Source organism: Caretta caretta, chromosome 1 (genome assembly GCF_965140235.1).
Source record: "Caretta caretta isolate rCarCar2 chromosome 1, rCarCar1.hap1, whole genome shotgun sequence".
NCBI classification, from domain to species: domain Eukaryota; kingdom Metazoa; phylum Chordata; order Testudines; family Cheloniidae; genus Caretta; species Caretta caretta.
In genome coordinates this window covers 216,807,399-216,821,188 of record NC_134206.1, presented here as the reverse complement: position 1 = coordinate 216,821,188, position 13,790 = coordinate 216,807,399, and the positions used below count along the sequence as shown (strand labels likewise).

The 13,790-nt window shown below is 49.2% G+C and overlaps 1 protein-coding gene across 1 annotated transcript in view; it reads left to right on the top strand.

Annotated features, from left to right (window-relative positions):
* Positions 1-13,790, top strand: part of LOC142069410 (antigen WC1.1-like) — a 70,269-nt gene that overhangs the window by 43,504 nt on the left and 12,975 nt on the right. The window contains exons 7-12 of the mRNA XM_075120380.1: positions 5,804-6,118; positions 7,143-7,457; positions 8,953-9,015; positions 9,102-9,416; positions 9,834-9,869; positions 11,487-11,624. Of these exons, the coding sequence (XP_074976481.1) occupies positions 5,804-6,118; positions 7,143-7,457; positions 8,953-9,015; positions 9,102-9,416; positions 9,834-9,869; positions 11,487-11,624 (1,182 nt within the window). The remainder of the gene's footprint in view (positions 1-5,803; positions 6,119-7,142; positions 7,458-8,952; positions 9,016-9,101; positions 9,417-9,833; positions 9,870-11,486; positions 11,625-13,790) is intronic.

Genomic DNA, 13,790 nt, shown 5'->3' with positions numbered 1-13,790 from the left:
GCACTGGGCAGCAGAGCATGGGGAGGAGGTGACCAGCCCTCAGTGGAGAAAGAAGTGGTTCGGGACTATTTAGAAAAGCTGGACGAGCACAAGTCCATGGGGCCGGATGCGCTGCATCCGAGAGTGCTAAAGGACCTGGCGAATGTGATTGCAGAGCCATTGGCCGTTATCCTTGAAAACTCATGGCAATCAGGGGAGGTCCAGGATGACTGGAAAAAGGCTAATGTAGTGCCCATCTTTAAAAAAGGGAAGAAGGAGGATCCTGGGAACTACAGGCCAGTCAGCCTCACCTCAGTCCCTGGAAAAATCATGGAGCAGGTCCTCAAGGAATCAATTCTGAAGCACTTAGAGGAGAGGAAAGTGATCAGGAACAGTCAGCATGGATTCACCAAGGGCAAGTCATGCCTGACTAATCTAATTGCCTTCTATGATGAGATAATTGGCTCTGTGGATGAGGGGAAAGCAGTGAACATGCTGTTCCTTGACTTTAGCAAAGCTTTTGACACGGTCTCCCACAGTATTCTTGCCAGCAAGTTAAAGAAGTATGGGCTGGATGAATGGACTATAAGGTGGATAGAAAGCTGTCTAGATTGTGGGCTCAACGGGTAGTGATCAATGGCTCCATGTCTAGTTGGCAGCTGATATCAAATGGAGTGCCCCAAGGGTTGGTCCTGGGGCCACTTTTGTTCAATATCTTCATAAATGATCTGGAGGATGGCGTGGATTGCACCCTCAGCAAGTTTGCAGATGACACTAAACTGGGAGGAGAGGTAGATACGCTGGAGGGTAGGGATAGGATACAGAGGGCCCTAGACAAATTAGAGGATTGGGCCAAAAGAAATCTGATGAGGTTCAACAAGGACAAGTGCAGAGTCCTGCACTTAGGACGGAAGAATCCCATGCACTGCTACAGACTAGGGACCAAATGGCTAGGCAGCAGTTCTGCAGAAAAGGACCAAGGGGTAACAGTGGACGAGAAGCTGGATATGAGTCAACAGTGTGCCCTTGTTGCCAAGAAGGCCAATGGCATTTTGGGATGTATAAGTAGGGGCATTGCCAGCAGATCGAGGGACGTGATCGTTCCCCTCTGTTCGACATTGAGGAGGCCTCCTCTGGAGTACTGTGTCCAGTTTTGGGCCCCACACTACAGGAAGGATGTGGAAAAATTGGAAAGCATCCAGCGGAGGGCAACAAAAATGATTAGGGGACTGGAACACATGATTTATGAGGAGAGGCTGAGGGAACTGGGATTGTTTAGTCTGCAAAAGAGAAGAATGAGGGGGGATTTAATAGCTTTCAACTACCTGAAAGGGGGTTCCAAAGAGGATAGATCTAGGCTGTTCTAAGTGGTACCAGATGACAGAACAAGGAGTAATGGTCTCAAGTTGCAGTGGGGGAGGTTTAAGTTGGATATTAGGAAAAACTTTTTCACTAGGAGGGTGGTGAAACACTGGAATGGGTTACCTAGGGAGGTGGTGGAATCTCCTTCCTTAGAAGTTTTTAAGGTCAGGCTTGACAAAGCCCTGGTTGGGATGATTTAGTTGTGGATTGGTGCTGCTTTGAGCAGGGGGTTGGACTAAATGACCTCCTGAGGTCCCTTCCAACGCTGATATTCTGTGATTCTATAGACTTGCCAGCAGTGAAATGCCAAGGAAGGGAGTAGGGCCTAGATACACAAAGTTATTTAGACACCAAACTGCCATAGATCTAAGCCTCAGGCCCCTGACACACAGTCACCTCTCTCTGCTCAGGAATCTCAGTCATGAACCCACTCCTGGAGCTAGGCACATAAGCCAGGTCAGCTCTCTCATCTCCCCGTTTTACACATAACCCAGTGGTTAAAGCACTCAACTGAGATGTGGGAAATCCATGTTCAATCCCTGCTCTGCCTGATTTGGTGCAAGGACGTGAACACAGGGGAGTGCCCTAGTAACTATAGACTATAGGCTATGCTGGGGTGGATCTCTCCTGCTGTAAATGTTCCACTTTGTACACATAATCAGTCACTGAATCAAAAAAAAAAAAAAAAGCCAAACAAGCTAGAGATTGATTCTAGGTGGTGGCCAGGTGTCAAGGTTCCTTCCCCACTCTGAACTCTAGGGTACAGATGTGGGGACCTGCATGAAAACCTCCTAAGCTTACTTTTACCAGCTTAGGTTAAAACTTCCCCAAGGTACAAAATATTTTACCCTTTTGCCCCTGGACTTCCACTGCCACCACCAAACTTTATCTGGGTTCCTGAAAAAACTTAGTTTGGAAACGTCTTTCCCCCCAAAATCCTCCCAACTCTTGCACCCCACTTCCTGGGGAAGGTTTGGTAAAAATCCTCACCAATTTGCATCGGTGACCACAGACCCAAACCCTTGGATCTTAGAACAATGAAAAAGCATTCAGTTTTCTTACAAGACGACTTTTAATACAAGTAAAAAGAATCACCTCTGTAAAATCAGGATGGTAAATACCTTACAGGGTAATTAGATTCAAAACATAGAGAATCCCTCTAGGCAAAACCTTATGTTACAAAAAAGACACACAGACAGGAATATTCATTCTATTCAGCACAGCTATTTTCTCAGCCATTTAAAAAAATCATAATCTAACACATACCTAGCTAGATTACTTACTAAATTCTAAGACTCCATTCCTGTTCTGTCTCTGGCAAAAGCATCACACAGACAGACCCAGACCCTTTGTTTTTCTCCCTCCTCCCAGCTTTTGAAAGTATCTTGTCCCCTCATTGGTCATTTTGGTCAGGTGCCAGCGAGGTTACCTTTAGCTTCTCAACCCTTTACAGGTGAGAGGATTTTTCCTCTCGCCAGGAGGGATTTTAAAGGGGTTTACCCTTCCCTTTATATTTATGACACCAGGGCACTCGCCTGGGATGTGGGAGAGTCAAGTCTCTGCTTCAGTAAAGATGTAGTGATTTATACATTATGTATTTATAAAGAGGCAGTTAGGTAGCTACATACCTTTGTGGATCTAACCCTCTGTCACTTAGGAAATACATCAAAGTTGCAGTTTTAATGTGACCTTGTTAAGTTCTAATCCTATAACTGCAATTTTCCTTCATTTAAAGGAAAAGAAGGAAAAAGGAATCTGATGGGATTTTTCATTGTTCTTGGTTGTACATGACTATTGTACAAGATAATTCTATTGTTCTTTTTGCTGGTATATTATTTACATTAAGGTTCCACTGTAAAAGTAAACAAGTAACAGATATTTTAACTATGTCCCTATATCATGCACTGTATGTTACTGCACTGATGTCATTTTTCATGCCCATTCCAACTGCAGGGTAACTACAGCACATTAAGGGCCTATTTCCATTCCCATTGTGTCAGTGGGAGATTCACAGTTGATTTCAGCAGGGTAGAATTAGGCCTTAAGTGTCTGGCACTTGATTGGAGATGACTGGATCCAATTTGCCTTTCTTTCCCTTTATCTGTAAAATAAATTGGTACCAAGTCCACTTCTCTAATATTCTGATACCTCTCGTCATGCTGTCTGGAGTGGCTCACCACTGTAAGTGATTATCTCAGGGTAGATTAAAAAAACAAGGGCAGATACCCCAAACTGGTGGTGTGTTCTATCATTAGATTTCACCAAGCCAGTCACAAACATGACTTTCTAGATTATACAAGTCTCACCATGGAGTCACAGACAGTGCACTTAGGCTCTCCAGCCAAACTTGCCACCCAGACAAACTGAAAGTTGTGATAAAATGTCACTTAATCCTAATATCACACCACACCAAGTTTCTCCCAGTCCCAAGGGACCAGTCAGTCACTCCAGAACTTCCTCCAAAGATAACGCTGGCAGCCAGTTCTATAGTAAATAACTAAAGATTTATTAGCTAAGAAGAAAGAATGAGGGTTGAGAGGCTAGAGTAGGTAAAATATAACAGGTAAATCAGTTTGTAAATCCAAATGGTGGCAGTGGTGTAATAAACTGTCAGTTTCCCCCAAAGTCTTTTACAGGGTGTCGTGAGGTACTCCACTCACTGCCGGTCTGGCATCTCTTCCTGGTCACTCTGGGGATTAGCTCTCGAGGCCAACGCCCCATCCACGGTTTGCACACCATCGCTCTCACTCTGGTCTGCAGTGCCTCTTGCTCCAGGACCCGCAGCATCCTCTTTGTGACTTTGCTCTCCAGCTAGGTCACTCAGTGTTCCCCCTTACGGGATTCAGTCCGTCAACAGTCCTAGGCCATCTTCCCATTCACTGCCCTGGTGCCACTCCCTCAGTGGCTAGTAGGAGAACCCAGACCTGCCCTCTTTTCTGGGATCCAGTCCAGGGACAGCTCAGCAGTTCTGGGCTTCCTCCCTCTGCCCACACTGCTCCTTCCCTGGACTGATTTAGTTGCAGTTGGTCCTGCTTTGAGCAGGGGGCAGGACTAGATAGCCTCCTGAGGTCTCTGCCAACCCTAATCTTCTATGATTGCTTCCTATACTCTGGTTCCCCTCCTAACTCTGGGTTTTCCAGCCCCAAGAATCCTCCTCCCAGGGAATAACTACAGACTATCTCCCTGCAGTCCCAAAACACACCTCCCTCTTCCCAGGACATGACTGCAGCCTTTCCAAACAGCCCCAGCCTGTAGCCAGATTCCTGCCTATATAGGCCCCACCTGTTGCTGCACAGTTGAGTCTCTCTCTAACCAGCTGATTCTGGCCTAAACCTCCACCCTTTGCAGCGTAATTAGCTGATTGGGCCCACTTGGCCCAACCCAGCTCTTACAGGGCTAGTGTGGGGAGCTCACTCCATCACACAGGGCTTCCCAGAATAACTTTGGGGATCTCTGTCTTCTCATTCAGTTATTCTTCTCTGTTAGAATCCGAACAGTCCAGAGAAATAGGATCTTTCATAGAATCATAGAATATCAGGGTTGGAAGGGACCTCAGGAGGTCATCTAGTCCAACCCCCTGCTCAAAGCAGGACCAATCCCCAATTAAATTTCTTTGAATCCATATTTATATCTTCTTCTCACAGAAAACAAGCTGACAGTCTACCCATGTGGGCTGTTCCTTTGATGACAGGGACTGAGGAATGCACTTAGATTTTTGACTTCAGACCTTATGCATAATGGCCATTTGCTTTGAAATTAGCATTTTCTGTTAAAGTCCTTAAATTCTTAGCATTTCACAAAATTTATTTGATGTTTTATTTAGCTACACGTGTATTTCCCATGTAAATGTTTGGCTTTACATTATGACAGGAATAGACACGTGAAACCAATACCAGTAACGTTCCACTAATTTTCATAAAGTTTAAACATCTGAATACACACTTGTACATCTAACCATTACTTTGATCTATACAAGTGAACTGATCTAACTACACTCTAGCATGACCTGGTCAGCCAGTGTCACCCCCTCCCCATTCTGTAACAATTGAAAAGAATATTTGGTTCTGGGTAAATTAATTGCCTACTAATTCCCTGAACACCTTGATGCTTATCATTTAAGTGTTGTTTGAGAATATTCAAGATTTTGAGTAAGGGCTGATTCCGCTAACCTTTAGTCTCACAAATAGCTCTGACCCTTGTGACGAGTCCCTTAAAGATTATTCAGATGAATAAGGAATTCAGAATTAGGCCCTTACACTCACATGTTGTTTATCAATAGTGCTCTGTAAGAAGTATTCCTCGTTTCCTTACTAAGCTTCTCTTCCTTTCTGTGTTTCTTGTTAATGACAGATTTTTAAAAGCATTTCAATATCTCAGCCATTGTAGCATTCTCTTTGATTTGCATGGCAGCTGTTTAATTTTCATCATATTGAATATTAACAGCTGGGATCTATCCCTGCAGGGAGCCGGCGGATCAGACTGGTGAATGGGGCAGGTCGCTGTGCTGGGAGAGTGGAGATTTATTACAATGGCAGCTGGGGGACAGTCTGTGATGATTCCTGGGACCTGTCAGACTCCAATGTCGTTTGCAAACAACTGGGATGTGGACGTGCCATCAGTGCAACTGTCTCTGCTCATTATGGGGAAGGATCCGGGCAGATCTGGCTGGACGATGTGAACTGCTCTGGGAATGAATCCAATCTTTGGGATTGTCCTTCCAGGGGCTGGGGCCAACACAACTGCAGACACAAAGAGGATGCAGGAGTTCTCTGCTCAGGTCTGGTCCGGGAATGCTCACGTGAGCCTGGTTACCAGGGGGTTTAATGGAGAAGGCAGACATTTGAGGAGAGAGCTGAGAATGATAGAGCCTCTCCCTCATTGTCTTTTCTATAGGGTGCCCATATGTCCCATTTTGGCCGGGACAGTCCCTTTTTTAAGCCTGCCCTGGCCGTCCTGACTGTTTTGGCAAATCTGGGCATTTGTCCCTTTTGCTCTTGCCAACGAATCATGAGTTAGGATGAGCAAATGGGACAAATGCACAGTTTTGCCAAAAAAGTGGGATGTGACTCCTAGCGGAGTGTGGAGGAACATGAGGGGGTGGGGCGAGTGGCAACGCCAGCCCACCGCTGGAAGGAGGACTCAGGACAGCAGCTCTGGCTGGGCCAGCCCCACGCGGGAGGCAGCAGGGGTCTTGGGCCGCTCTGTGTGCAGGAGGGAAGAAGGGGGCCTCGGGCTGGCCCCACATGGGTGGGTGGAAGGGGGGCTCAGGCTGGCCCACGTTCCAAGGGGCGTATGGGGACCTCAGGCTGGCCCTGTGTGGGCGGAAGGCAGGGTGGGCTCAGGCTGGCTCCACGTGTGGGGCGGGGAGAGGAAGGGAGGTTTTGGGGTTGGGCCCCCTGTGGGGTGTTCCATTTTCCCTTTGAGAAAATATGGTCACTCTACTCTTCTACCTACCTACTGGGGTCATGATTAGAAAGTCACCATTTCCCATATGTTTCCACCCAGGAGTATTGGAGATATCACAGCATTTCTCTAGTGTTGGCAGGGCAGTCACTGCTGTATTGTAGGTATCTGTGTGTGTAACTGCTGGGAACTGGTGACTTTTCAGAGGTGACCACTGTATTTCTAATGGGCCTGTGGTGTCCAGGAGAGTCTCTCATTCGTAGAGTGATTCTCTCTGACAATTGCTCCTGCAGAATGATGCACAGGGTTGTTAGCAATCGCTGGGATTTCACTCTTCACACCCCAGTTCATTTCAGAATCAGATGATTTAAATTCCCTTTTTCTGCATTTCCTTCTAGAGTTCATGGATCTGAGGCTGGTGAGCGACAGTGATTGTGCTGGGCGGCTGGAGGTTTTCTACAATGGGACGTGGGGCAGTGTTTGCTCCAATCAGATGTCTGGAGTCACCCCAGCAATTGTCTGCAAACAGCTGAACTGTGGGGATGGAGGGCAGATTGCAAGAGACTTTGCGTATGGAGCAGGTTCTGGCCCCACATGGCTGGACCATGTTGCATGCAGTGGGCAGCACAGCTCCCTTTGGCAGTGCCCGTCAGGCATGTGGAAACAGCAGTCCTGTGCTAACCGAGCAGAAGAGACCCATATTTCTTGCAGTGGTAATTCTGAAACTCTTTGTGCACACGCATGCACACACCCACTACATGTCTAACTCATTGGAAGGGTGTGATGGAAATTTTGAATGTATTTACTTTTCAGTAGAGACAGTTTTATATTCGCAGCAGTGACACAGACATATTTTCATTATCCATTCTAGGAATGAGAATAGAGCCCCTGGAAAACAAACATGGGAGTTATTTATACAAGCTGTGTGTTACACGGTGCAATCACCTAGTGACAGACCACAAATGCCCATAGGCATGGGAACTAGGAGTACAAGGGGTGCTGCAGCACCCCGAGTTTTTGCGCAGGGTCCTGGCTGCCGGCCCCGCAAGCAGGACTCTGCTCTTGCCCCCAGCTGTGGTCCCAGCCTCAGTCCCCTTACCACTATCCACGTCCCCTCCTGCCCCGAGCCATGGCCCAGTCCTGGCTGCAACTCTGGGGAGAGGGGGCATGGATGGGGTAAGGGGGGCAAGGTAAAAATTTTGGGGACCACTGGCTTTCAGCACCCCAACTGTAAAAGTTGTTCCAGCACCACTGCAAATGCCTCCCAGTAGCGAGCGTCTCTTGGGAATCTCTGTGGCTATACATTTGGGATGAAAAATCAGAGATGGGCCCAAGGTCAGTGACCAGGACATGGGCGGTCAAACTGAGTGGTTGAAGCAGGAGTCATGCCCAGTGGTTACAGCAAGAGCTGGTAGCCAGAAATTGTAGCTAAGGATCAGAGCCTGAGCCAGAGGCCAAAGCCAAAGTCAGAAGTCAGGAATCGGAGCTCAGTGTCAGGACCCGGTCACCTGGAGCAAAGCAAGGGGTAAGTCTGGAGTCAAGGCTGGGAACAAGACAGGAAAATGAGGTATCTTAGCTGTGGGATGCTTTGAGCAGTTTCTGAATGGCTCCTGTGGCTGCTGGATTCAAGAGCTGGACTGCTGACTCTTCCCACCAATCAGGCGGTATGACCAGTTAGGCAGCCTAATACAGGCTAGTTGCTCTTGTTAGGCTTCCTGCAGACTAGCTCTGCTGCAGTCCCTGCTTCCTGACACCTAGGCTGTGAAATTTGGGTCAGGATCAGAATTCCCGAAAAGTGTGTCTGTGTCCGTGCGTGTAGGCGAGAGTTTGTTTCAGATCTAAAGTCCCATTTTGGTCTCAGTTCAAATACCACCATTTCTTGTCTCTGGATCCCCACAATAATGTGGGTGAGTTTCAGCTGACAGATCTGTTTACCTTCAAACAGGGCCAAGAGCAGCTGTACACAGGGTGGATGGAACAGACTCAGATACCCACAAACGCGCACACACCAGCAGCGAGCTGAATAAAGATTTCAACAGCCAGAGAATCCACTGAGTAATAAATCCGTTAGCTCTGAAACAGAATAGATTTTAGATTTAAGTTTATAAAATTGCTGATATTTAGGGGTTTAATACACAGATAAACCCTACTCTCTCTTACATCACACACTCTTCTTGGTCCATTCAGTTAATCATTTTCTCTGCACAGGAAAAAAAGAGAAACCACCTCAGACCCTGTTTGCCGAATGCCCGGACTCTACAAGCTGCACAGGTATTTCTGCTTCTCACTGTCTCACTCTTGGTCCCGAAGGACTTTCCCAGCTGTCCCAGTAACATGTGAGGTTTCTGCATTTCCAGATCAGGAGAAGTTACGTGTCGTGGGAGGAGAGGACAGATGCTCAGGGAGAGTGGAGGTTTGGTATCGTGGCTCCTGGGGAACAGTTTGTGATGACTCCTGGGACATGGCGGATGCTAACGTTGTGTGTAAACAACTGGGCTGTGGATCCGCTGTACCAGTCCCAGGCGAGGCTGCATTCGGTGAGGGGACTGGTCCCATCTGGGTGGAGAAGTTGAATTGCAGAGGGACAGAGTCATCTCTCTGGGACTGTCCTGCCAAGCCCTGGGGTGAGAGCAACTGTGGTCATAAGGAAGATGTTGCAGTGAATTGCTCAGGTGAGTGACAGGAGATGTTTCTGCTACATGCTGTAATTTTTTGGAAGGAGGATGGATCCAACTGCCCACCCTGCTCCTTGGTCACGGACGAGGCCCTCCCATCTCCTGTGTGCAGGAGCATCAGGGATGCTGTGCGGTGGAACCTTTGTGGGACCAGATTGACTCAGACATCAGCCCATGTAGCCCGTGTCCATCACAGACCCCAGTGTGATGGTTTGTTACTAGTCAGATGGGGGATGTGGGATTAGGGGGATGTGGACCCTAAATCACTAACACACAGACCCTGTGCTGCTCTGAGGGAGTTTGTAGAAGTGATGTCTGGAGATCCCCAGGGACTCTGAGGGGATGCTACTCTGTGACAAACACATCACCTCCCCCTCGCTTCAGACTCCAACTCTCCTCCCTTTCCCTTTACAGGTGTGACAGAGACAATAGCATCACTGAGTAGAACAGGTAAAACATCCCCCGCTCCCATCAAGAGTTAAATTTACCTGGTGCTGAGTCACAGAGGATGAGCCACAACCTGCAGCGTAAGGACAGGAGCTCCTTTTCCATGTGTAAGCAGGGGAATGGTCCCACTATTGTGGGGAACTTTCCTGGCTTATACACTACCGCAGTGAAATGGGCTAACGAAGGGATCTGAGTCCTCGCTCCCACTTCCTTTACCCAGAGCCCTGCCTGACCTCAAGGGCTCCCCTTCCACGCTCCTGTGTGGCAGAGTCCTCGTAACCCTGACAAGGCTGGGCCCAGGATTCCTGGGGGGCTAGACCTGCAACCTTGTTGTGGTCACTTAGGGCAGGGGCTAAGGTGTCCCCACTCCAGGGTGCTCTCTCTGCACTGGACGCTTCCCTGACCCACTGATCATTACATACAGTTCAAAGCAAATACAATTTATTAAACAGCAATCAATTAAAAGAAATAAGGGAAAAATAGGAAAGGTTAAAGGAAAATATGTCACCCCACTCTGTGGCACGGGGACATCACAACCAAGGTCTCTGGAACGTAAGGGAAGTTCAGTCTGTTCCTCAAAGTCCCAGGCCTCCTGCCCAGGCTCTGGCCATGCTGCAGGGATGCAGCGGGTCGGACACTTGCTCTGGCAGTGGCCACACGCCTTCAGGCTCTAGGTGGCTGGTCCCTTCTTCCCAGCATCTCCCCAGCCCCGTTGGGGTTATGATCCCCCTCCAAGTCTGGCCTGCAAGGCTTCTTGGCTCAGGGTGTCTCTCTGTGCTAGGCCCACTACCCAGGGTCCTCCTCGCTCTCTCCAGCTGCTCACTGTACCCAGCTTCAGACTGCTCCAGCCCCAGCTCCACCACTCTGCCTCAGCTCCAGCTCCTCTCTGCCTCAGCACTGCTGCTGCTGCTTCTCTGGCCCCTCTGGCTCTGGTTGCTGCAGCTCTGCTCCCAGCACAGGTCTGCTCTGCAGGCTGCTTCTGTGTCTCTGCTCCCAGCACTGACCTGCTCCCCATGTGCTACTTCTCTGGTTCTCTCTGGCTGGCGCGGCTTTGCTCCCCAGCTCAGCTCAGGTCCCTGCTCCCTCCTTAGCTCGGCCCCATTCTGTTCCAGGCAATTCCAAAGGGCGGACAGGACCTCCCCTCCCCCATCCTCCTGACTCCCTGATTAGCCTGCCCGCTGTGTCAATCAGGCTGACTTGGGGCATTGGCCTCTCCCCATTGTTCCTGGGGACTGTCAGTCTCGGGGTCCTGATTTCCCATCGACTTTTCCCCTTCCTTCTGGTACTGGGAATTAGCAAACTGAAAAGCCCCATTGAGTTTTAGTAAGGGGCCAACAGTCCCCTTACACATGGTCTGTGAAATCTAGGGGCAAATGACACCTGGGTGGGAGCTGCAGGCTGTGCAGAGCCAGAGGATTCCTGTCTGCTGACTCCAGCCGACAGGGCAGGGTCCATGATTTAAACAGCACCCTGTGAGCTGCCCCTATGGTGCACAGACTGTCCCAGCGTGTTACCCAGCTGTCCTGTGCCGTGCAATGAGAGACTGGGGAGCTCCCTGCCCCACCCCCAGCGGACTCTCACAGGATAATCTTTCCCTCTCCTATGTTCATTTCCATCCAGCTCCCCCGCGCCGTCCTCCGACCGACAGTGGGAGAGTCACGGTGCCTGTGATCATCTGCATTATCCTGGGGGCCCTGCTCTGCCTGGTCTTAATCATCCTGGGGGCGCAGGTGCGAAGTGCCAGGGCAGAGCGCAGAGGTGGGTCCTGCTTGGTGTCACTGTGTGAAATGCCTCTGAAATAGCAGGCGGAGCTGTGCCTAAGGGGGGTGGGGCGTTGGCAGTGTAGTGGAAGGTTAAATTGTATTATACTGTTCAGCCACGAAGTGGTGTTGCATGTAACAACTTACATTCACGAACCTCAGCCATGCCTGGCAGAGCATTAAGGGATCTTATTGTGAATACATCTATTGAGTATCTCTCCGGAAAGGAAGCTCTGTAGCCAGCCCATGTCTGGTACAGAAACCTGACCTGCTTATAGCAGCCTTGCCATCTACCATGTCCAAGTTGTATGTGACATGGTGCCCGAAGTTAAGCAGTGCCAGAGGAGAAGAAAAACAGAAGGAAGAGAGCAACAGAGGTTGCAGACAGAAGGAGGAGCAATGAAGGATGCAGACAGGAAAAAAAAAGCAACACAGGTTGCAGGATTTCATCAACATCTCCCTCTTCATTGATCAGAGAACTTCAGCTTTGACAAACCTTCACAATTGACAGACTAGAAGCAGCATTTTGCAAGATTTCAAATTGCTACAAAACTCCATAAGGAAACTGAAGCTATACAGGTATGGTGATTACTTTGTGCTATTTGGAAGCAAGCAGAGCATTTCTTTCAACCTTTGATTTTCCTGAAGACAGGCACAAAGATGACTATGAAAGGGTTCTGGCTTTGTTTGTTGCGTACTTTATACACTGGAACCTCAAAGTTACAGAACTGACCAGTGAACCGCTAAGAGACAGACCTATATACGTACTAATGAGAGAAACTTAATAGACTGATCTGTGCTAAACTACAAAGATACCATAACGTACATTTTGTAAATGGTAGGAATGTAGAACTCAAATGGGGGAGACGTAATGGAAGGGTAAACTGTATTATACTGTTCAGCCACTAGGTGGCACTGTGTGTAACACACCTGTACCTGGCAGAGTATTACGGTATCTTATGGTGGACACATCCAGTGTGCACCTCTCTTGCACGGAAGCTCTGTAGACAGTCCATGTCTGGTACAGAAGCCTGGCCTGCTAGTAGCAGCCCTGTAACCTGCACAAGGTGTACATGTCAGGGAGAGCTTTGTGGGGGATCCGGGGACCACGTTAAGTCTTGTCATATCTAATATCTTCAGCTATGATCTGGCCATGGAAATGAACAGCACAGCAGTGACACTTGCAGATGACACTACACTGGGAGGAGTTGAGACTAGTGGGGATGACAGAGAAATAATACAAAGGGGAAATGCAGTGGTCCCTTGCTCTCAACTCAGGAGGGAGCCCACTCCCACTCACTGTGTCAGGCAGCAGCACACAGGCTCGGGTCCCACTGGCTGGGCTGATCTGTAAGCAGTCTAGAGCTCACAGCCTCCTGTTAGGGCTGCTGCCAATCAAGAGTCTAGGGCTCTTTGTGTCTAGGCAGGGCAGAGTATAAGCAGTCTTTAGTCCACAGCATCCTGGCTGGGGCAGCCAGCAGTTAATGATGTATAAGGAAAGCTCTGGCTCTCTGGGCGGGGCAGAATCAGGAGCAGGCTTTTCCTAGGCCTCTTGGCTAAGGTAGGCAGCAAAGACACAGTCTGGGGCTCTGGCTCTTTGGGTGGGAAAGCGCAGGGAGCACCAAACAGTCTAGGGATTCAGGCCCTCAGGCAGGGCAGAGCACCAAACAGACAGTTTTGATGTCCTGGCTCTGGCAGACAGCAGACATCTTGGCGTAAGGTGGGGAGGCTGCTCCCCTAGGGATGGGGTTGGCAGCAGGGGATGGGGGGACCTCAGCCCACCCTACTCCACTGCATCCCATCCCAGGTGCCTAAAAGTGGAGGACTGTTCCACTGGGTCATCAGGGATCCAATTAAAACATGTTGACTTGGGTTTTGAAAGTGAAATGGGGCCAAAGTCCAGTTTCCTTGGGCTACTTCCTACCAGCATCAGGGTGAGGAGTTCCATGGGTTCTTGGTCTCGTCGGGGTACTTGGCCGATGGCAGTGCCGGCAATTTCTCTCCAGGGTCGGTCTCCTTTGGGGACAGGATGCTGCCCGGTGTAGGTCCAGCTCCAGAATTCTGCAGCAGGTTGGAGACTTCTGTCTCCTTCCCTGGCTCCCACTCCAATGAGATGCAAGGCCCTCCCTTCCTGTCCTCTCCTGCTAATTCCAGCGATGGGGCC